At 38.4% G+C, this 25383-nt stretch overlaps 1 protein-coding gene across 4 annotated transcripts in view; it reads left to right on the plus strand.

Moving 5' to 3' along the window:
- The window catches only part of ARHGAP8 (Rho GTPase activating protein 8), a 94291-nt gene that overhangs the window by 34971 nt on the left and 33937 nt on the right, over positions 1–25383 (plus strand). For all 4 annotated transcript variants that reach the window (XM_037389069.1, XM_037389068.1, XM_037389065.1 and 1 more), the window contains 6 exons: positions 2256–2343; positions 5083–5214; positions 8263–8349; positions 12100–12198; positions 13322–13432; positions 23693–23766. In XM_037389069.1, the coding sequence (XP_037244966.1) occupies positions 2256–2343; positions 5083–5214; positions 8263–8349; positions 12100–12198; positions 13322–13432; positions 23693–23766 (591 nt within the window). The remainder of the gene's footprint in view (positions 1–2255; positions 2344–5082; positions 5215–8262; positions 8350–12099; positions 12199–13321; positions 13433–23692; positions 23767–25383) is intronic.

Consider the following 25383-nt stretch of genomic DNA (forward strand, 5'->3'; position numbering starts at 1 on the left):
AAGCCATGTTTTGGATGTCAAAAGTATAGGACTGAAGTGATAATTTCCAATATTCAAGCAGAGTTAGATCTTTAAGGGTGTTAAAGCAAATACCAAAAGGTTCTTTGGTTGGATAAATGAAAAAAGAGAAATGATCTTCTGTGAAATAAGAATGGTGTGGCCATCAGAGATAATCCAGCTGTAGCTGTTAAACTAAATTAATACTTAATCTTGGTTTTCATTAAAGACAATGAAGTTTAAAAGATTTCCTAATAATCTCAAGTCCTGTGTGTGATTTTCATCTGCTATTTATTACCTAACTCTTGTCACCTGTGTTTAGGATCAGGTTGGAGCAGGGTAGAGAATAGCTAGGTCAGGGATGAGAGAGAAGATCTAACTTGTTTAGAAGCAGTAAAATGCAGGCTGGGAGGGGATATGATTATTGTCTAGAGGGTCCTTCGGGATGGTTAGTAGTACTGAAGAAGCAGTGCTGCTTCAGCTGAGTGATTTCATTGTCACAAACAAATTTGTACAAATTTGCTATGACTTTTAGACTGGAATTGAGAAAGCAGGTTGCTAGCTGTCAAAGCAGTGAGCGCGAGGAACAAGAAACAGAAAAACCTAACTGGTTTTTAAGATAGAGCTCAACAAATCAATGGAAGGACTATGTGGTGCAGTTCCTGGTGATAACACAGGCTTGGAATTGATAATGCAGTTGTTTCCCAGTCCATGTTCGTATGTGAAAAGTAATTAAATGTTAATCTTGCCTCTTCCCTCCCTTTTCTCATTCGGCACCTAAAATGGAATGGGTTTGAATAGATGCTGTCCCATCATGACCTCTGTTGAGCGCAACTAAGTAGGAACTGGACAAAGCAAATTCAGGAATTTTATTTTATTTATTTTTTTCCTTAGTATGGAATCTGTCAGATGAGGACAGCCACCTCTTCCTGAGTTGAATGAGGGGAAGCATATTAATATTAGTGGTGGATTTTCATGGCAAACGTGTGTTTTCAAAGCTGGGAAGTGTTCTGTTTGTTCAGATCAAGTAATTTGAACCTACATCAGTAATACAGATTAGTACAGTTTAAGAAGTAGTCTGAAAGTGTTCTACCCGGTTTTCATAGAAGTGCTCATGTGATTTTATTTATTCATTAAGTGACTTCATTACAGATTTAACTGCCTCCACCTTACTACTTTTTCTTATTTGTTTATTCATTGCAGCTACTTAATTAGGGGTGAAAGGGGAACAACAGAATTATGATATCTAAAAAAAGCCCAGTTCGTAACTCTGTTGTGCTCCTACTCATATCAAAGCCAAACTTTGATGTTTGAGTGGCAATAGAAATATTAAATATAATTTAGTTTGAACATTGAAATTAGAAGAATGTTTCAAATATTAATCCAATCTAAACATTTTCTGGCGTGTTTCTGCATTGCTTTAAAAGGAATGGTGTCTTTCATGTAGGTGTATGTTAAAAATCTTAACACCTCACAGTCTTCAGTGCCAGGTCACCTTTAGTACGAGCGTGACTTAACCTCTGTGCCTCTCTCTCCAGATAGTAGAACTTGAGGGTGGGGTGGCCATGGCATGAATACCAGCATTGTCTACACAGACAGTGTGGTTGAAGCTGTCACGAGTCAAAGAGTAAATGAGCTTGAGTGTAGCAATATATGCTTTGTCAGAGGAACTAAGGGATGGACACTTAGGGATCTGCAGGTTATGAAAAGCATACGTGTGTGCCTTGCTTGTTGTGTTTTAAATGTGATCTGAATGTGCTTCTGGAAGAGAGTATCTAAGAAAGCTTAAGTTGTTTAAAAAAAATATCTAACTTAGATGCATGACAAAACATATGCCCAAACTGATCGTAGGTAGAGCAGTATTCTGATCAGTTCCAGAAAGCAAGCATGAAGAGTTTGGTAACAGCTCACTCAGGACTACTAGGGAAAGCAGGCCTGTGTTCTTCCATGACTGAATGCTGCAGGAGGACTTGTGTTCACTGTCAGGAACCAAGTACCACACACCCCTCCCCAAATATGACTTTCTCAGCTTAGCTCCATCATTTGCCAGCAACCACTTCATTTCAGTGCAGCGGTGGCCACATTGGTTCCTGTAGGCAACGTGATTTGACAGTGAAGTTTTTGCAATATGTTTTGAGTAATGGTGGGAGATAGAGGTAGCCCGAAATATCAGAAGATGTAAGCCATTCTTTCAGATCACTGAGGTCCCATTGCATAAAGAAATGAGTGTTGTCTTTACTAACTGTTCTTTTCAATAGGTGATGACAATTCTGGAAGGAAGGTGATCACCTTCAGTTGCTGCCGTATGCCCCCCTCGCATCAGCTCAATCACACCAGATTGCTCGAGTAAGTTTCTCTCAGTCTCCTGCATGGACTACTTTACGTTTTATATGTGAACTTCTATTAGCTTGTTTCCAGTTGAATGAGCTTTCAGGGAATAGAAGTAGGACCTACTAGCGTTAATATTAAATGAATGATATGTGAATGAAACTGCCAGAGTTACTTCACTTGGAATCTTGACTAGAAGCAATTTGCTATGTACTGAAATTAACTTGTTGTCTTGATTTTTATCGATGAATTCTGGTTATATTTTAAAAGATGAAGTTATGATGAGGACCAATGAAAGAGAAATTCTAGTATTTTAGTGCTCCTTACATATGTTTTCATTAATAACAGAGTTTACCTTAATTTGCTGTACTTTATCTCCTAAATGACTCGGCAAGAGTGTTGTTTAGTCATTTACATCTTAGTGGTTGTCCTTTTTTATAAAAAGATCTGCATTACATACCGTATGTTGTTTATAATTTTTTTATATATCCCACTTCATAATGTTTAGGCTTTTGTGTTAAAAGAGGTTGTAAATATGTAAAATCCCATTCTTCCTTATAAACTTGCTGTAGCAAGGTACCAGGACATGCTTTTGCCATGTAGTTTGTCACTACAAGATCTGTTCTGCCGTGAGTCTCCTGTCCTTATTAGGCATTTTAAACCTATTTGGAGTTCTTGTGCAGCCTGCATTGCCAAAATGTTTGAGCACCTTTCAGCCATCGGTATCCAACACCATTAGAAAGGACAGAAGCATGGTTACCTCAACTTTTCAGAAACAGAGAGGGATTAAAAGACAGGTTAGTTAAGAAATGTGTTTGAGACCGTGTTGCTTCATTTTTATGCTCTTCACAGCTAGGGTATTCCCAAGCCTTAAGCCAAAGCTTCCAGTGTAGCTAAAGGGAGTGTTGGTGCTTAGGAGGAAGAGCCACGCCAGTCAGCTCCTCACCTGAAGGAGCTACCTGCAGTGATCAATAGGAAATGCCAAAGAAGGGAGTGCGACAAGCCATGTTGCTACGAGATCTAAGAAACTTTCCTCAGTTCTGTGAGGAGACACCTTGATGAAACTAGGGTTTCCAGCCCTTAGACTCTTCTGGACTTGAACACTGACACGTTTTCCTGTATCTGAGCCTGCATCAAGTTCACTTGGAAAGCCTACGCTATGCCTAGTCTAGTCTGTGAGAGAACTGAAGGCAGGTGTCTGAATGTGAAGCTGGCGATATAGCTCTCAAATGATATGCTTTTAAGTAATTAGACTCAGATGTTAAATTCTGAGGAAAAGCTGAAGAGTAGGCTCAGACTGGTAGGTATTTTGTGATGAAATCACTTAATTGATTTGGTAGAGCTTTTGTAATGTCCCTGCAATTCTGTTACAGCCTTGGAACAGGTAATTGTACAAAAAATTACAAAAAGTACAAAAAGTACTGGTTATTTTATGCCCACAAAACTCTCTCAATTATTTTGAGAAGTGCGGGCTTTCTGAATACGATGGAATTTACATGCTGCAAAATAAAACACGAGGCACTCTATGTAAGAGTATCTGTTTAGATATATTTTAATTTCAAACTCTTTTAAAAAAGAGAATGACTGTTACTACTACTACTACTTCCATTAAAATACCATTAATACTTAAGTCAGGAATCAAAACAGCATCATTTTAATTGCAATGGCAGTCCTTGTCCCTGGCTATTTGGAGTCTAAGATTTACAGTATGCTGAGGGAATAAGCAGATAAATGAGATTGTGTGACTACAGCATAAGAGTGAAGTTATGGGCTTTTCCATGCAAAGGTGGATAGCCAGTGGTGTTGATACTTGCAGAAAGCCACAGCCTAATAAATGGCACATGGAGCTATCTTATTTTATTGAATGAAAATTGTTTCTATACAATTAAGAGCAATAGCTGGGTCTCTGTTGCAGAATAATAAGATAACATTGAGATGACATGAGAAAGTTGAAATCTGACACAGCAAGACATGAGGCCAGATTGTAACTGCTTCATCATTGCGTTATTTGAATCATTGAGCTGTGTAATAGGCCATGCAGTGTTCTCAATTGTAAGAGAAAGCAAAGAGAAAAGCATCTTAAACTATACCATAAAAGAATGAACACACAGAAATCTGCTTATAAAATATGAAGTATTATTTCAAGATTGGATAAATAGTGTAGTTCTTTAAATTAGTTTTAGGGGAAGTGATCTATGAATGCAGTGCCCACAGTACAAACAGGGGAAAGGCAAATACAGTCAAGAAAACAGTTTACAGTAACAAGTTGTAAGTGGCAGTAATGAGGGGCAATGGATTTTTCAAAACTTGAGAAAGGTTTCAATTGAGAGGAAAACCCAAGGTTTATTTTATACTATTTTGAAAACTCAAAATGATATTTTTTTGCCTGGCTAAAAGGAAATAATTTACAAAGACCAGAAGAAAGCAGAATAAAAATTGCTGTCCATTAAAATACATCTTTTTAAATATTTCTTGGGAAATGAAGTCCCATATTGTCTTCATTTTATAGTGGTTCCTGAGCACCATGGTTTTTGTAACTAAATGTTCTTTTAAATATCAGGCTTTGCAGTGATGTGGAATTACTGTCAACACTGCTACTGGAGGAAGTAACTTGTTAGATAAGTACATTGAAGCAAACGTGAATTTGCAGTCAGTAGCATTCTGTGCAAAACCAGCATGTTTTCTTTCTGAGTTGACTACTTTAAAAATCTCATTCAGTAAACTGTCTTAAAACTGAGATGTTATCTTTCTCCTCAGGTACTTAAAGTATACTCTGGACCAGTATGTAGAGAATGACTATACAGTCGTCTACTTTCATTATGGCCTGAAGAGTCTGAATAAACCATCCCTGAAATGGTTACAAACAGCCTACAAAGAATTTGACAGGAAGTATGTCTCCAAAACACTTGCTTTACTCTTTTGGTTGTGTAATGTCTGTGACTAACTTCCATGAAGGAAATGGATCTTTCCTGACCCACCCACAGCTAACTTGAGTTCATTTTGCCATGGCAAATTCTTACAATGATATCAATGCTGCTGGCTCTCTTGCCAAGTGACTTCTGTGCAATACTAAGGAATGGCCTGGGTGCTGCAGTGGTTATTCAAAGGTACAAGAAGACCAATAGTAAATAAAATAAAATAAATAAAACCAAGAGCCTTTGCCTTTTCTGTGCACTGTATCAACAAGTTACCTATGACATCTTACTGACCGTCATTCTCTATTATCTCACAGTTGTGTTTGAACCTTTGATCATCCCAAGGCCAGGCTGTGTACAAAAAAGGAAGGATGAGTTTTTAACAGTTAGTATCTCACTGGGCTTGCAGCTTCTGTTGGTTGTCATGTGTAAAGCCCTGAAGGGTGCTCATATATGCCTGACCTTTGGAGTAACGACGGCTATGGCTCATGACTTCACATTTTAGTTGGTTAGGGTGTAGCTGAGGCCAAAGCTCCTAGATAAATGGCATTTTAATAGCGTAAACTAAAGTTCTGATGTTTATTCTCTGAAAGTGCACACTTACCAACAAAACAGAAAAAAGTTCCTATTGACTATCCAGTTACTCTTTTACTTGTTTGCAAGTTGTTACTTGTTTAAGTTGACCTCGAGGGCAACATGACTGAAAGCAAAAATATAGCTCTTTCCTGAGAATGAGAGTGTGTGTGTGTTGCAGGGGGTAGATCATACGTGTCTGATTTTTCTATTTTGGGAGCTGGAACAAGAAGTGAATCTCAAAAAAGATGCCATTAAGAAGATTATTGGGTATTTCTAGACCAGGCTGGGAGCAGTCCCAGTGAAAAACCTAAACCTGCTTTGAAAGTTCAAGTTGAGATGTACACAACACCTTTTGGTAGTCTAGTTCCAGAGCTCAGGTTCTTTTGAATCTCACCCAGTAACCTCTTGAAACTCTAAAACCCACTAAGCAAGAAGATGAGGTTGTGCATAGGGTGGAAAACTGTCACCTGAAGCCTCTAACTGGTTTTGTGAGTTGCTGCTCTCCGCTCAGCAACAGACCAAAAAAGGTTATTTTTGCTTATAGGTTTCTGAATATTAGTACAATGCACCTGTTCTTTCTGAGACTGGGTAAGGGAGGACAAAGAGAAAGGATCTCTTATATTTTGTCTTTGAGAGATTTGGACTACAATAATGGTTTTTATAATGCACTGACAATTCCTGAAAATTAAGCATCATACTATTTCCCTTCTGGGAGAATCCCAAGCCAGATTTGCAGTCACTGTATGGGTAGATGCAGCAGTACAAGGGCAGTATCTTCTTTGTTGCCTTTTGCCATGCTTACAAGTGCATAATGTGTTTCTCAGTTATGCTAAAATATCTGTTCTCTCCATTCCCCCCACCCTGACCCAGAGAGCAGGAGAGCCAAAGAGGAACAGAGAACCCCAGGCAGCTGGACAAAACCGTACACCCATCATTTTATTCATAGTTGAAACTTCTTAGCATTCTATCATTGAGAAGCTCAAAGTAGTATTCGCAGCCCAACATGTATGTTCAGCTGTACTAGCCAGAGACAAAAAACACAACAGCACTTTCCAGACTTCTTCTGTGTGTGTGTTTTGAGGTCAAAGAAAAGGAAGGATGGAAGAGAGTGCAAAGGATGATAGTAATTAGCTAGCATCATGAAAGACAGAAGAATTTTGCTTTGAAGGTTTAGAACAAGTCTCAGTAAAGTGTTTTGGGCATTTAATTGTAATCTAGGAAACTATGACGTACGTAAACTTCCACAGAAGCAATGGCTTATTTTTTTTTTATGTGTTTACATAAGCAAAAAAGGAAAAAAGCTTATGCCCATTGCTTCAAGGTACAGAACAAGCTTAACATAGAAACTTAAGTAAAGCAACTCGGGTGTTTTGCTGTTAGTTTTTATTGTTGATTTTGGGGTTTTATCCACAGTGGTGTCAGTCGTACAGGGATAGTTGTTTGCCTGTGTATGATAGTGACTTAGTGAAAACAGTGCCTTTTTTATTCAAAGATACACGGGCCCAGTTAAAACCCCAAAGGAAAAACTGATGTAATTGCTGCATTGATCCCTTTTCCCCCTCTTACCATAACCTGTTACAAGAAGATTTTCCTTAGGAGTTCATGATCACTTTCTTCCATGATCATTGTTTCCTAACAGTGAGTGGTGAACACTTGGGAGGGGTGCTCCCTATTGGGAAGCAAACGTGGCAACGTAATAATCAACAATTTATATATAAAAGCAGAATATTTCATTACAATATGAGTGTTTCTCAATTCCATTTTGCAATAATGTTAAATAAGAGCAGAGTCCTTTTGTGCAGCCTGGTTTCCCTTTCACTTTCAGCCTACTAGAATCTATTGTTTATGTGTCACGATACCACACTGTGGAATCAAGCAAAGCTATAATGGTGAATGGGTTTTGTTTCATACAAAGAGGCCTGTCCAGTATAAAACAGTGTGCAGTTGGCTTCACCTTTAGTAATTACTAGCAAAACAAGAAAAAATAGTAGTAGAAATAAAAATCAGATACAAATTTTACATCTGAAAAATCAAAATTTTTCTCCAACATTAAACTCTTGTAAGCAGAAAATAAAGGGGCATGAAAGAAACTAATTTTTTATATCACAGATTTTTTTATAGACTCTTTGTTCTCTTCTCAATATTTTTTGCAAGCTGCATAATTTCCCTTCTGCCCCCCTGATATTAAATCTATGCCACAGCAGACATTGGTTAGGAATATAATAGTGTTATCTTGGCCTGCTATTGTATTGTCAAAACTGACCATTTTTTAGATTTTTTTTTTTTTTTATTTTACATTCTATTTCTTCTGAATTAGGTCTTTTCAATGTATTTGAAAAGAATGCTGCATAATGTTCCTGTAATACCTCCCATTCAGTTGTAGCTATTCAGTTCTCCTGTCTATGATATTCAACAGTCTTCTAACAATTTCATTTTCTTTTCCTAGGTATAAGAAAAACCTTAAAGCACTCTATGTTGTACATCCGACCAACTTCATAAAAATTCTGTGGAATATCTTTAAACCTCTTATAAGGTACTTGGCAGTTTATTCAATAGATTTTCCTGTTTAGTTTAAGGATGGTTTGTTCTCTAATAAAGTTACTTTTAAAAAGGCTTGAGGTAAAATATGTCAGGTAACAGCACAATACCCATTTAAACTGTCTTGAACAATAATGAGTAAGGTGAGCTTAAGCCTGGGTATGAATAATAGGATAGAGTTCTTTTCTTTCTAAGAAAAGGGAGTCTCAATTCATAGTAGTTTTACAGGTATGTTAAAGTAAATATCACTTTAAAACATAGTTACTCTGTGGGCTATGAATGATTTTTTTGTCCTGTTTGACAGCACTTAACACAATAGAACTGGGTCCGTGTCTGGACTTACTAGGTGGTACAGTAAAGCAGAGAGTGAATGGTTAACCTTTGGTCTGATCTCAAGTGCTGAGATGAATAGGAATGATACTACTTGTGTGTTCGAAGTTAATGGATAAGCCCTGAAGAAGCCACAAGAATTTGAGATGAAGAGTATAATGGTGAAGGTGGATGTGTTTTACTGGTGTGTTCCTTTCCTTTGCTTGGTAAAAATTGATGCTATCTACAGGGAACCGGCAACAATGGGCACATATTGCTAAGTGCTAGGATGGTTGGGCTTTCTTAGTTTCTGCTCCTGAACTTCTGTTGCTTTCAGTGTAGTTCCCACATTTTGCAGATTGCATTCTGAATGTCTTCAGGGCTGGAGGATGAAAACAGCTTATCTTGAGAAGCCATAATGGAACAACTAAAAATGTCCATTACAGTAACTTGCAATTGATACAATTTCTGACTGGTAGAAAACTAATTAATTAGAAAGGGGAAGTTTAACTTCTAGACAGATCAGAACATGTAAGAAACATGTGGAAACAAAAAGTAATTACTGCTAAAAATAATTCCAGAATATGTTGCTCTCGAAACAAGAAGACTAACTATAGATCTTTATTTTAACTGGTTGTATAATAAATGTGAGATATCCAGGACATAGAGCAATGGTGCGAAGTGTGACAGAAGCAGGGTGTCCAGTAGCTGGCGGTGCCTGGGGAGTGGGGATGGATTTCTTTTGTTACTGATGTGCTGTAGGATGGGTATGGAGAACTTTTTAATTAAAAAGAAATAACCATTAAATGCAGAAAAACTCAATGGACATTACAACACTCAGGTGAAACCAACTTCTTTCTCAGAGGCAGCTGAGAGCTCCTTGGACATAGCTCCAGGCAAGCAGTTTTGGGACATGGATGGTTTTCGGTCTGTGCATTTTAATACACTTAGTGGAGCCACAGCTGGAGAACAGCTGTGCTATTTGACTTAAATTAATAATTGGGTGCTAATTCTTACAAAAGAAAAGTTTACAGGTATCTATTCCAAATACCAGTTTTCCCTGGATCTTATTATGTCTGTGTAAGATGAATAGTTTTCTTCTTGGAACATATAGTACACTGGCAATTATTTCCTTGTTTCCTTTGAACGTGAAAATGGGTGTTCCTGATAAGCTTAAGCATTCACATCTAGCATAGAAAATTTAACAGGGCTTGTCATCTTAGATGCATCATCATCCTGATCTTCTGAACACTCTGCTTTCATCAGGATTGGCTATTCTGTTTGTACTTGACTTTTACCACTGTGTACCTGGATATTTGTTTTGAGTCTAATTTAGTAACACTCCGTTATTAAAATATGTAAGCAACAGAAGCAAAACTATACTATTTGTACACTAAGACTGACAAGATAATTGAAAGTATGAGTAAACTCTGAAAAGGTCCATAAGCCAGAAGGCGGGAATTAGCTGAAGCTAGGAGGAAAACTCTTTACTCCTTAAAATGGTTTAATTGCCAAATGCTCACATGCATTTGTGCTTTGGGTTGACGCAAGTAAGGGAAGACATAAGGATACAATTTTAAAACTGAAGTGTGAAAGTGCCTAAATTCTACTCTTGTTGAAGACTAAAACTTCTTAACGTTGTTAGTTTGCTAGAATGGTACAACTTAAAATTTGTTCACAGTACCTTTTCCTTCCAGTTTAGAATAAACTATCTTAGCAGATCGTTCTTTAAGTGTCAGTATTAAACCAAAGTTCACAAAAAGAAAGGAGAAAAATTCTCTGGACTTTCTTTTTCCTAGCTTTGCTGAATTGTAGCCGAGACTCATTTGCAGATAGTGCTTCTAATAAAAATAGCAGATGTAAAATAAACTTCATTATCAAGAAACATGCATGTATTTTCCAGGTGTTTGTTAGTGCTTTTGGTACCTGTTAGTACATGGCCTAAGTACTACTACGTGAACATGTTTGCCAAGAACTGGATGGATGACAGAATTATTAGAGTGAAGAACAAGAGTAATAAGCACTTTAGCATATTTGTATTTGGGAATATTTTTAAAAATCTAAATCCTTGAAATTTTCTAAGCTTCAGAAGTTGACTGATCTTTCCAGTCTCAAGAGAGACAGATGAGCAGGAAGGTAATGTGTTAAGTGAAATTTATTTTCTCCAAACTGTAAAAAAAACTATAAGAAGAGCACATTTCTGTGTGTGAGCTAACAGAAACCACCTGCCTGTTCTCAAAACAATATGTGTTTAGGTGGTGATGTAGCATTTTTAAGGAACAGCAATAATTCCTAATTGCCCACACCTTAGTTACAAATTGTTTGTTCTGTAACATGTCCTGTGTTACCAGAGGAGATTAGTTACAGATGGCTTAGGTAAGATGTTGAAATCACCAGGTGTTTTAGATAAAAGGCACAGTGAAGAGCTCTGAAGTTGTACACACAGAGACTGGTATCTGTCAGTGTCCCAAAATCGCTTGCCTGTTAGCAAAATTTTGCTCATTTCAATTAAAAGCTTCTAAAATGCCGAAGTGACTTATATTTGTACCATCTCCCACTAGAGGGAGTGTGTGTATGTAGATTTGACAATCCGGGGATAAATTCATTGACGTGAGAGACTTTTTCTCCAGTTTTACTATCGAATTAAGCTGCAGCAAAGAACACTTTTTATCATAATCAGCTATTATTTTGCTTGACACTTCATTACAGGACAGATATTTTGTATTGTGGAAAACTATGAAATTATTTCAGGCCATGTGTATGAATGTGTCACTGAACCTTGTTTGAACATCTTGGCCTGTAAAGTAGTGTGTTCTGGCTGAAACTCAAGACCTAACTAGTGATACTTGGTGCTTCAAATTTGGAACTCTGTTTTGTACAACTCACAGAAAAATCTTATTTTTAGGATGTTTCCTAGAAGCTACCCAGCCCTTTTCAAAATAGATAAAGCTGATGGCCCAACACTTCAAGGATATACACTATCTATGCTTTGAAAATCTTGCCTGTTGCTTACTACTTGATAGTTTGGCCTGCAGCCCCGTTATTTTGTCTTTTGGCAGGAAGGAATACCTAAGTAACACAAATGTCGTTCTGTTGGCTGTGTAATGTTTTCTCCAAAGCTAACAGTTCTTTTACTGAGCTTTCTAATGCTGTGTGAAACCTGTTTTTCGGCGGCTCTTAAAGCAGTGTTTTTCATATCTATGTAAATCACAAAACATTCAGATGGAAGTCAGTTATTTTTATTCAAATCAGACTCTCAGGCATGCACTGTATATGTTTGATCATATGAAATGAAATACATCTTATGTCTCCTGCTGCTTCAATTACAGTCTAATTTTGAGTTCCATCAGTACTTGCATTTTTGTAATAGAAACAAAACCCTTCATAAATGTTCCTCCCATGCTGATTTTTGTATTTTTGTGATTTTTTTTTTCAGCCATAAGTTTGGGAAAAAAATCACCTACTTGAACTATTTAAGTGACCTGAGAGAGCATCTCAAATATGACCAGCTAAATATCCCTCAAGAAGTCATCCGGTACGTGGCAAGTTTAAAATATGTTCTCACCTTTTCTCAGGTAGTTTCATCCTGTTCACTGCCTTCCAAGCAGAATCTAATCCTATTTCTTCAATGATTAAAAGTCTAATTCACCTGTTTGTGCATGGTTGGGTTTAATTCTGAAAACCACATTGTCATCAAAGACATGCTGAAGTGTATCAGGTGTTTATAGTGTTCTCTATAGTTTTCTGCAGATGTGGAACATCTCCATCTCAGCTGTGGAGCATTGTCTTAGTATAATTGCAGCTTCATGTGAGTGCTAGCAAAACCAGTCTGAATGTCATTACTGCTTATGAGTATCACGTGATGTTTATGGATAAAATCGTAATTCTGATGTCTTTGCTTGCATATTGTAACAGATTAAGTAACTTCCTTTTGCTAAGCAAAGTGTCAATTGATTTTAAACTTTATGGATATGTCTTTTGTTAGTGGATCCATTACTTTTATATGGGGTTTGTGTATGTATGTGTTAGGGAGGAGTATTGGAGAGGGCAGGAGAGGAAAAGGAAAAGAAATGCGTAGGGCTGGAATTGTCAAGTGCCAGTGTTAGTATCAATAACAGTCTTTTCAACACAGCGCTTTACATGGAAATGCTTTGATGTACTGACAGGAAGTGATTTTATGTCACTGCTGAATGAAAGTAACTGGAAGCTTTGATTATGACTGTTATTGATGCCTGGTGGGTTTTTACACATCTTTTGTGTAAATATGGAGTAACAGAAAATACCTTACAGCTCTAAGGTTATAAATTGGATTGCATGGTTGCCAAAGAAAGGGGAGTTGTATTTTGAGTAGCAAATAGGTTTGAATTTTGCTGTTAAATTATAGTGTGTTTCTATTTTTTGGGCACATTTATTACTGTGCTCCACTGGCTGAAGCAAAAGAGCTCTTCTGTCTTGCTTAAGTATTCTACCAACAAATACTATGTAAAATTTTCCCTAATGCTTAAATTAAATGCAAGTTCTGTAAGACCTGCATTATATACACTATTGTAAGGAGACTGGCATCATGAGCAATACCAGTAGCTGTTCATATATATGTATATATATATAGTCTGTCAGCTGTGCTGCACGGAAAATCAATGATTTCTTGATTTTTGCAGACATGATGAAAATCTTCGGGGGAAACAGAAGGGAAAACTGCCATCTGTGGTTAAGGTTCCTCCACCACGGCCACCTCTACCTACTCAGCAATTTGGAGTCAGCCTGCAATAGTAAGCCATGTGATTTCTAAAATACGAGTTTTCTATACCCTGCAGCCTTCTGTAATGCACAGATTCACCAGACGGAATGTCTGCAGATATTTTATTATATGTTTAGTTTCTCATTCTCTTTGAAAGCCACAGAACTGCAAGGCTAGACAGTAGGTTTTATGAATTCAGGACAGTTCTCATAGTCCCAGTGACCTGCCTGGTCTTCGTGTTTCCAGTGTTTTTGTGGTAGTTAGTGCTAGTATGGCTGCACAAATTTTCTCCCAGTGGACAAGAATTTGCCCATATATGACAGAGCCCTGAGCTAATCTGTTGCTGGTGCTTGCTGACAGTATGAAAGTGTTTTGTAGATATTTAGATGGTGGATAGCAAAACCCAAAACAAACCTTCAGGCTCCAAAATGGCTGCATAAAGCTAAAATGGATGCTTGAGCCTTTATATATTGGGTTTTTTGTTGCTCACATATTGTTCTGATAAGAGTTTTATGAAATGAACAAAATCACTCTCTTCCAGAAATGCCCTGACAGCTGTTTACATAGATTACAGCACTGTATGTGGTATAAAAAATGATTTACTTTACACAAGGAATGGGATGGCAGTAGTACTTGCACAATTCAATTTTGGTAAAAAAAACAACAAAAAAACCCACAAAACTTTCTAGCTTCCTACCCACAGTCATTTCTGTCATCTTTCTATGGCATCCTTCTCAAAAACAGCTGAAGAATATTGTTCAGATTCAGCAAAGGCAATTTAGGCTGTCTGATACGTGGACATTTGTCAAATCCCCTCCCACTCCTAGTCTACTTTTCTGGTTCTAATGATTCAGCTGTAAATGAGATATAAAATCTAATTTTCCCCTGGTTAAATGTTAAAGCATTAGTCCTCTCTGGAAGGCCTGAAATTAGTACAATCAATATCTATTGTGTAAGAGCTACTATGACATTAACTTTTATGATACCTCTTTAGAGTTCAACCTAGCTCTTGAAACATAGTTAACTCACTTCCCTAATTCAGAGGATACCTTTTAGGTCGGCTCCACTGGGTCATTAAGGAGGGCAATGGTTATGCTGGTGCTGCAGTAGTAAACCCAGGTCTGTTAGCAGGCATCAGGGCACACTGTTCACTTGCCTCCAGCCCATCCTGGCTGCTCAGGCAGCTCTATGGAACTTCTTGCAGGCTTCTGCGATCAGACAGCACGTTGTGTGCCACTCTTACCATCTGATAGGCATATTTTATTTCTCTGACTGCCTGAACAGTAAACAGTGTCTTTTGCTGGGCTGCATGTGGTGAGGATGTGGTGGCCACCCTTCCTGGTTCTACTGTTTTTTGGCTGTGTTACCATCAGCAAATCATGTCCTTGCTGCATGCCTTAGCTTTCCCTAAATATAAACAGGGTGGCTATTCCATAAGGAGCTTTTCTGTGGAAGATCTGTGAGTGGGGAAACGCAGAGTGAGGCATTACTATCATTTTTGACACAGAGTTCCAGTGCTGGAAGCGCTGACGGATAAGATGCCCTTCATGTGTGGGTGTAGTTCACAGCTCAGGTGTCCAAAATGGGTGTACACGGGGACATTTATTCCCTCTGTTTGCCCACCTGTGTCCAGATTCCCTCTTTCAGAAAAGATGGTGTGGTGTCGCCACTTAAAAATTACAAATAAACAAGTCCCCTACAACTTCTAAATGAGAAGTAAAAGAACTAACTTAGACTGAAGAAAGTTAAAGTTAACAGAGGAAGGGGAGTGATAGGAGTTGGGATCTTATAAAATGTGCACCAGAAGAAGTATCAACTTTCATCTTGATGAATGAATTGGGTTTGCTAATTCCCTCTCTTTTTATGGTCTCTGTAGACTCTAATGGCAAAATGACAGTGACCTCCCGCTTGTCTAGCAAAGAGGGAGGTTTGAAGTCGTCTTCTGGGTGAGGCTTTTCCCTTTTTCTGGAGAGACCTACAGGGGGACTCTGATTTTATTTTGTATAGCCTTATGGGGATATGTGCGCTGTGTATTTCATTACAGGCAGTAAAAATTGTACTGTCAGGGCTGCTGCTGTGATAAAGCTGTTGCAGTTAAAGGACTGTTTCTCTGTGGAGTCTTTTTCTTTAGTTTAAGAAAAGAAATTATAAGGCCCATAGGCCTGTGGTTTCATTGGATTCAGTACTTCTGGGATGGTGAGTTTTATTCAGCCAGTAAAATGTTGGTGAATGGGATTTATCCAAAGCCCTCATAGTTGGCCTAATTTTGCTAAGATTTGATAATAGTATGTCGATGACTTCTGGCTGTGGAAGGTGGTAAAGCCATACCCTTTTGCATGCACCTCCCTAAAAACTGCAGGCAATGCTCTCTCTGATAATACTTCCTCATTTAAATTTTTTTCACTTTATACTGGTTAATGCATTTGCTATCCAGAGCTATAATTAAAAACTAGAAGAGCAAAAAGTGACTAAACATTCATTAAAAATATCTCACTTTTGTCCAACAGGCGGGGGGTGGAAAAATCCTGTTTTGTTAGGACAGCAAAACGAAAATGAAGGAAGTTTCTATCTAGACACTGATAAATGAGTGTCTGGGACCAGTGCCTTGTCTTGGAGGAATCTGTTAACTCACAAAGACATTTTTAACCTTGTGGAGTTGGATTTTCAAATTGACATGAGGCAACTGAGCATTTAAAAATCATGGAATATCTGTGAGAGCTAGGAGTATAATTCTTTGAAATGTAGTCTATGCTGAATTTAGTTTAATTTATGAGAGAACTGAAGGGCTTATTATCAGGTTAGTTCAAAACTTTTCTTTCTTATGTTACCTCCATCCATGCAATCCAAAATCTGAATTTTAAATGGCTGAATTTGATCTCTTTAACCCCTCAGGGTCAGCCTAAGCTCTTTGTGGGCAGGAAAAAATGAAGACACACCAAGCTGACTTCATCTTAAGTGTCCATCCAGCTTTATTTACATTTACTTGTCTGGATTTAAGTGTGTACTTTGTCAGGCACAGGCATGAAGTGGAAAACCTTCCTCCTTCTGAGCTCCTGTGAGGACTCAGTAATTTGATCTTTGCAGTTAGAACTTGAGTCTAGTACCAAGTTGTCCTGAAGTTTCCATTGAAATGATGCTAACTCAAACATAACAAGTGAGCTTAGTAAAAGCAGTTAAATCATCCAAAGCTGGCTTATAGGATGTCTTTAGAACAAAGTGTGGGGGACCAAAAAGGAGTGGCTGTCTCCCTATTTAATTCTTTATGCCTACATGTGTAGAGCGGACTTGCCTAGTTTGTTGAATGACAGTCCATAGCATGTCTGATCCCTAGCCTGGATTGTCTGGTTGCCAAATTGCACCCTTAAAGGTTTATACTCATGTTAAAAACTATGTGATTTTTTTTTGAAAACATGAAATAACACAACTGAACTAAAGTTCATCTTCAGGGGGATATTAGACAACGGTGCTCCTGAGGAGGTTTTGTCCACACTGAATTTTTCAGTTATAATGTAATGGGAATCCATTCTCAGATTTGACAGGTACTTAAGAATGTGTAGCACAGAGTGGGTGGGATAGTTTGCACGTTTAGTGTTTATTATGTCCTTCTCTAATTTGCTAATTCAAGCTGCTTCTGTGCAGATAGAGTGAGGAGAATAACAACCATAAGGAGCTCGTTGCAAGGTTTGTCATGCCTCCAACTGAGGGCAACGGCAGATGGTAGCAGGGAGCAGTGTTAGAACAGGGCAAGCGTACAGTGATACTTCTCAGGTAAAATGTCCCGGCTTGTAGTGGTCAGAGCCTTGCAGAGCAGATTACCGCAGTACTATAATGAATTTCAGTTACTCACCAGTAGCTAGCGCTTTGGTAAATTCAGACAGTTCAAAGAATGTTCTTGTATTGTGTTGATATAGCAAGTCTATATTCCTGCTCTTTCAGCAATGCTGCCTTCATACACAAAACGTAGAGTAGCAGGAATTAGGTATTCAGAATATATCCTCACTAGTTTGCACTGCATGTCAGGGTGGAAAATAGGAGGTTTGTTCTAAAAGTCATCAGTCATTTTGTGTTTACAATGGCAAGGAAAAATTTGAGGGACTCTCTGCTTATGTTGATCAGATAAATACAGTTAAAATGCATGAATGAAGCTTCGTAAGTTTGTATCACTTTAAAGGAATTAATAATTGACTATATGGGCCAAGTGGCATCATTGTCCCTCTGTTGTATGTTCAGCAAGCTCCTGTAAACCCCTGTTGCTGCACCCGATTGCCTCTGTAATCAAGGAAGGTTACAGCTGAGCTCCAGCACAGAGCTGACCTTGACTAGCAATTGACATTGTTCTGTTTTCTCCAATTGGTTTTAAAATCTAAAATTAAATATCTTTTGTGGTAAGACAAGGAAGTGTGTTGTTTTTCAATCTGTTGCCATGGATGGGGAGAGGGGGCAGAGAAAATGGACAGAACTGCCACAACTGTACACCTTTTGCTTGTTGAATTGCTATCGTAAATATTTCAGCGTGCTTTCCTTTTGGTCATAATCTTTCCGCTTGTGCATGCTGTGCATGCGTGACCAGGGAGGAAGAATGCATTCTAAACCAAATCTCAGCATGTCTCAGCAGGGGAAAAAATGAAAAGGAGAAGGAAAGCAAAGAGAGAAAGATTATCAGCGAAGAATACTTAATGACACTTCAGAACAATGTATAAAGGCCTTTCATGATAACTGTCCACTGTCTAGAAAGGAGTCATCGAATATATAACATGTTGTAGTAACTAATCATATATCCTATAGTGAGGAATACTCATTCTTCCAGGCTGCTGTGTTTGCCAAGAATAGATCCCTCTTGAATCTGATGTGTTGCTGCAATACGATTCAGGTTTGTGAATTGGTTACAGAAAACTATACTGTGCACTGAAATGCTCTGTTACGCTCATCTCTTAAGCAGAAAGAGATTTTTCATTTCAAATTGCCTGTAGTAGTGCCTAATCTCCAATGTCAGTTTGCACTGTCCATCATAAAGCACAGCTCATCACACCATCCTGAATATGGCAAGAAAAATGCAGATTACGTGGCAGAATCCACAAAGAGAGGATAGAGGTGTACCTTCATTGACCTCTGAGCTCGTCTGATTTACATTAGTTGAAGAAATGTCCCTATTATTTTCTATCACCTTAGGTCTAGTAAACAGAACTCTATGTCCTACATTGTGGAATGCTATGAAAATATTCATCCCAGCTTTCCTCAGTGTTGCAAAAACAGAAAGTCCTTTGCATGTGACTTTCAGTGAACATCCCACTCTATTTTAGAATATCATTTATCTTGAGGACTTCTTCCATTGTGCTGGGAATGGAACCTTTCCTTCAACAGAAACAGTAATCCTGTAGGAAATGGTAGAAGTCCAGAAACTATACCTTTTTTTTCCTAGAAAAAGAAAAATTATGCGTAGGTTTTATTATTACAAATTATAGCCCAGTTATTTGTCTCACCTCTCTAACAGATAAACTAGTGCTCAGCAGGAACAAGTGCTGTAAATAATCAGTTTTCTATTTATACACTGAAATGGGAAACACATTTATGGGTAACAATAATAATTAGAAAACATTTATAAAAAGCTGCTGGGTTGCTATTTGGTGCCTCTGGAGTGAGCAGCTGTAAGAAAGCAAAAACAATCAGAGCAACTTCAGAGAGGCGGAGAATGGTTTCCATGAGCTTAAATTGTCAATAATAAAGATGTAACCGCTTCCAAGCAAATTAAAGCCTTGATGATATTCCCATTTAAGTGAATTAGGCTTTTGACTAATTTTAATAAAAGTTGCCCTAAATGTTTAGGGTACTGATCTGAATAATGAAACAAAATTATTTGACACACAAGGAGTGTGTTATAACTCCATTAGAAGGGCTAAAATAAGCGTGATGGTTTCTTCCCGCACCCCCCACCCCTCCACCCACCCCCTGCCCCCTACTTTGATTTGCTGCAGGCTTTTCCTTGCTGGTATCCCAAACATTGACCTTGGTACTGACCTCATTTCCCAGCCCCTTTTCTTGTTTCGCCCCTTACTGGGGGATATAATTTCACTGGGGATTTCAACTTTGCATGCTGTGCAAAGAACACCAAGAACTTCCTTCCTCTTGTGGTTTATTTGCAAGGCTAATTTACTAATGGGGCTGCACAGTCTCTGCTTGTTTTATTCGATGTTGTTGCAGCAGGGTTGTTATACAACCTTGATCTGCTGCGAGAGAAAATAATTCACATACAGAAGGTGCCTTTCAGAGCAGTGTAGGGGGTTCATGTGTTTGCGTGGCTCTGTTCCCTTTGCTGTGGCCAACTTTTGTATGAGAGCTCGTGGTCCTGGAACAAAGTTACTTCTTAATTTTTCCACTCCAGGGTGTAGGTAGAAGGCAGGGGAAGGGGGAGAACAGTCTTGATCTTGGAGCTGGTCTGAGAGAACTGCACAGCTCCTGCTTGATTGTAATGCTAACATTGGTCTTCTGCTCTACGGTGTCACCAGTATGCATGAAACTGCTGTAAGATTGTTGAAGCTGGAAGGAGCAGGAGAGACTAGGAGTGATGGGGGACATATCCGGAAAGGGGCTGATAGGATTTTGGTACTGGGAGAGAGATTTTACAGAGGTACCTGATACTGTGGGTAAGAAGAGGATGCTGCTTTGAGGACCATGTCATAATCTTGGTCTGGGTAACATTTCAAGCCATGGTCTTCTCTTATCTGAGGGTTTAGCTCTCATAAGATGTCTGTGATAATGAGGAAGACTGAGGTTGGACTTGGTCTCACAAGTCAGGTCATAAATCTTTCTTCTGGCCATTATCATGTTGGTATGATACTGCAGAGAATGATTACTCCAGCAAGACCAGTACTGTCTCATACTAAAATTAATGGTACATTGCCAGTGTGTAAGGGCAAGAAGTTGTATCCTTTCATCTAAAGATCATACTTGCAAGCAGCAGCAAATGTTGAGAATTACTAATGCATAAAAGATCATACTTCAGGATTGTCTGAATTAAACTCGTTCTTTGCTGTTAGTCTTTTTCTTCCTGCAAGTGTGTTGCATATGCTGTAGAATTTATTGGGTCAAATGTCTATAATTATCATGGTATGAACATGGTTTTATGAAACTTGCTATATTTTTTTATCAAAATTCCTGTATCTGTTTACATCAAGGAAAATTCCCCTTTCCTAAACATTTTCTGTTAGATGTAGATGCAGCAGTGTCCACAAAGTAGTATTAACCCACATGTAATGCAGTATTGAATTTTATACACTTTAGATTCTGGTATGGATACTTTGTTGAAAAAGAGCAGGAAAAAATTGTTCAATGGATTGATTTTTAGTAAGGTTCACAGAAGAGCTATGGGCTTATATCAACCAAATTTGGCAGAGGAGTGGAGCTCTCACAGATGCTACAAACTTCTGAAAATCATTGGCTGGAAGGAGAGAAACTATAGCAGGAATTCAATTTTATGTTGTCTTTGGTCTGCACCAGTAAGTGTTTAAATGGTCATTAGGTAGGAGTTATTCCTTACTTTATGAGGAAATATGAGATAATGAGGTGAGGGGAGAAAATGAGAATACTCCATAAGGGAAGCGAGTTTATGAATGACATAAAGAAATGATCTTTGATTACTGTGATGAGGACAGAGGTAGGACATAGGATACAAATCCATAGCAGATCAACTTCATTAGTTCTTCAGCTGAGGTAACAACTCATTTCCTTTCGAACAGAAGGTTGGTCTAGGTATTTCAAATAGCAGAATGAGCACTGGGAGCTGGATTAACGTGCTTATTACAATTATGTATCAAGTTACATTGTTTTATATAGCACTAGAGGAAGTGACACACAAAGTCCTTGCAGTAGAGAGAAAATACATGGTCTGGGAGAATCTAGATAACGTAAAGACACACAGATGTTAGTGCCTGTCACCTTAGTACCTAGTGGTGGTGAAAATAGGGAAGAGGAAGAGGAGGACTGAGTAGGCAATGGAACCATAACTGGGAGAAATGGCACTGGTGGCTCAGCATTGTGTCCCTGTGGTGATGAATGAGGTCAAAATGTTTGATGGCTGAATAATCAAATAGCATGAAGAATATTTCCCTGACTATTTATGAGTAAGAGAGGCAAAACCACAGGGTGATTCAGTACTGAAGTGTTGTGGTTTAAGCCCAGTCGGCAGCTAGCACCATACGGTTGCTAACTCACTCCTCCCACAGCAGGATAGGGGAGAGAGTGAGAAAACTCATCAGTTGAGATGAAGAGTTTAATAGGTAAAGCAAAAGTTGCACATGCAAGCAAAGCAAAACAAGGAATTTATTCACTACAGGCAGGTGTTCAGCCATCTCCAGGAAAGCCAGGCTCCACCATGTGTAATGATAACTTGGGAAGACAAATGGCATTGTTCTGAACATCCTGAGCATGATGCCATGTGGTATGGAATATCCCTCTGGGCAGTTGGGGTCAGCTGTCCGGGCTGTGTCCCCTCCCAACCCCTTGAGCACCCCCATCCTGCTCGCTGGTGGGGTGGGGTGAGAGGCAGAAAAGCCCCTGACACTGTGCAAGCACCGCTCAGCAGGAGCTAAAACATCCCTGAATTACCAGCACTGCTTTCAGCACTGATCCAAAACACAGCCCCATACCAGCTACTATGGAGAAGATCAACTCTATCCTGGCCAAAACCAGCACACTAAGTCACGATTCTGCTCTGACTCTTTCTCATTGGAGGAATGCCCCCCCACACCGCTGCATGTGAAGCTGGGGGTGACCAATGTCCTAAGCTTGGACATGTAAAACTAACCAGTCCACGTACCTTTTTCTACCTCCCTTCACTTCACAGGCATATGGAAGGCAAAGCAGGGTGTGGGGGGCAATTTCCCTACCCCTCCATGCTGACTTATGTTGCTGTAACATTTATTTTAAAATAGTTTTTATGTGTAGTGTGAACAAAATATAATACTGGATTGTTCCTTCCATGCAACAGTGGTACAGAAGTTGTATCAAATACACTCCAGTTATTATCAGTTGGTTTATATTAATAAACGAATAAGCAAGCCTAGTCAGAAAGAGAAGTAATCACAATACCTGGAAAAGAAAAAGGCTCTAAGACTGCAGGTGCAACCTCAGCTAGTAGCTCTAGATTAAGACTATATTTACATGTCGTATAAACATCTCGCATTTTTTGTAAATGAGCTTCAGCATTTGCAGCCTCTCATGATACAGTCACAGATCTCTGCATCGTTCTGTGCTGGTCCTTTAGAGTTTGTCAATAAAGCTGGTCACCTTTTAAATATCAAATATGAAATCATATATGTAAATATATATTAAGTCTAATTTAAAATCTGAGATTGGGCCATTTTTTTGTTGTTGATTGCTATAAAAATGTAGCAGAATACTCAGCAGATACTGACTGTCTCTTTTGTTACACTTTTGAAACTGCCAAAGCCTTTTTTTTAAAAAAAAGGAAGATAATTGCAGAATTTTCTTTGCTGTCTAGATCAAGAAAATGCTATGTTCGATTTTTTGCCTCAACTGTTCACTCATGAAAGAGAAAGAAATCTCATTTCATGGGAATCATTCAAAGTGTTAATAATCTTGCTGCATCACTTTGCCTTCAAAATAAATAGTACAATATCCTTTTAATTATGCATACACTGTAGCTTAAAAAGAGACAAATGACAAAGAAAAATCTGCGTGATAAAAGGCTCCTAAACTTGCAGCATCCCTTGATCAAGACTTACTATGAAGCATTCGCTGCAAACTCCTTCCTTGCCTGCCTTTAAGCTGCCTTGAAACCCCATTCCACCGACGGCATCCAACCAAATCCGATCAGAGCCGCCACCACCACGGTTATTGCATTGTGGTTAAACGCAGCCCTGCTGGGGCGTGCCAAATGAGGGGAAGAAAACCAGAGCAAAACCAATATCAAGTGGGGGGGCGAAGTTAGCCTGGAACATCATTCTGCTGCTCTGTCCTTGACTCCCCTTCAGTACAGTAAATAGCACTCATTTATTACTCTCTTGCCATCGCAGTTGCAACAGCTTTTCTAGCAAGAAGAAAGTGTTTAGGAATGGCTTTTTGAATAGAAGTCCAAGTCGCTTGTTTCAATGGCTTGTTCAGCAGCCGTTGTGGAGGCCTCTTGTGTTTCGTGCAGGCTCCTTAATTTGTGGAATTTAATGTATGCTCTTGGATATCTCCCAGATTTTTGCTGAGACTGTTTTGTCTTTGTTTCAACAATTTGTATATAAATTCTATTTAAAGGCTGTTACTTTTTTTTTTTTTTTCCTAACAGTATCAAGGACAAAAATAAAGGCGAACCAATCCCCCCAGTAATGAAGGAAACTGTGTCCTACCTAAAAAGAAAAGGTGAGTTTGTCAAAAGAGGATGTGCCTTTCAGAACAAGGACAATAGTATGAAACAATATAACACTGCCTGATTCAGCAAAGTTCACAGCTACACAGGGTATGTTTATATTCTGAAAACCTGAGTGGCAGCTGGGCACTGCCTTGAGAGCTTTGATGGATAGGGAATGCTTATTATCAGATTATAGTCCCACTATGGGGAAAAAAAACCTTCAAAAACTTTTTGCTCTTAAGATTAATTGGGGGATAGCAAATGAGAGATATCCTGAAACACACATCATCAACCCCTGTCACATTGTTGGTTTTAAGTAGAACTCCCAGTAAAAATCAATGAGTTCTGTTTCTATAGAACCAGTGGCTATAAAAACTCATTGAAAAACCATGTTTTACAGGTGTAAGCCTGAAGTCCTCCTTTCACAAAATATTTTTACTGGCTTTTACAGACCCTTTGACTGCAGTTCATATCTATAGTTACTTTATAGAGATAGATAGATTATAAAGACTCATAATTAAAATGGGAGCATCCAAACCAGGGTTCTGTGTATCATCTTCATTTACAGAGCAAAGAGAAGGTAGACTTTGAACCATTGGCTATGCCACTGAGCTCTCCAGCGCATACCTTACCAACATAATGGACCAGTTACCAGGTGCTATCTGTAGGGTTAGTGCACTGTATTCCTTACATAGGGACAAAGGTGCACACAGGGAGAAAGTCAGAGGTAAGGCTGCAGTCTTGAAATTCCTTTTCCCAGTGTAATGCGTTTTATGTTTTGATCCCGGATCTTTAAGGCAATCACAGCAACATTTCCATAGCCCTTTGTGCTCCATGGCCTTAGAGTTTCACAAATGTTTGCTAAATCTTACAGTACTAGATATATAGCCTAAGTACATTTATCTTACAGGTGACAGAACAGGAACAGAGCATAACACAGTTTATGATGGCACAACATTACACAGTGGTAGAACTGGGAATGATTCCTAAGATCCCTGAAAGAAGGGTGTGAATTTTTAATAAGTGTGTCAAGTGAAGAAAATAAAAATGTATTTGGTTCAGTTTTGTGTTGTTTTTTTTTTCTTTTTTTTAAAAAAAGGAAACATCACCGGCATTTAATATGCCATTAAGTTTGGTTGGTGTTTGAACAAATTTTGAGGAGCAGCGTGATTTTTGTTAAAGACAAAAAACAGTCTCAGATCTCTATATTGCTGTTATATGAATTCTATCTGTGATTTTTCTCATTTAAAGAGCTGTTTGTATTAACAGCATAATATAATAATAAATAATGCAAAATACAAATTTTGAGTAATTATATTCTTCTGTAGGCAGGCTCACCCAAAACCTAGATCCCACAATATTCCCAATTCTTAATTTGCATCCTTGAGCTGTCATTCTCAATAAGGTAAATTTCCTTATCAGTATTCAAATAGTATGGATCTTTGATCTCAGTTCATTTTAACTATTGCTGCTAGGGTTTGGTCTGAATTTATCTGAACTGTGAGAAATTTCAAACTTTTTAAAAACTTGTACTGAAGAAGCTTCGCATTTGTGAAGACAAGGGGGGATGGGGCAAGAAAAATCTGCTTTTTTGCTGATTTTCAAGAGAAATCCTGGCTTCATTTAAA

Source organism: Falco rusticolus, chromosome 5 (assembly GCF_015220075.1).
Source record: "Falco rusticolus isolate bFalRus1 chromosome 5, bFalRus1.pri, whole genome shotgun sequence".
In the NCBI taxonomy this organism is placed as follows: Eukaryota; Metazoa; Chordata; class Aves; order Falconiformes; family Falconidae; genus Falco; species Falco rusticolus.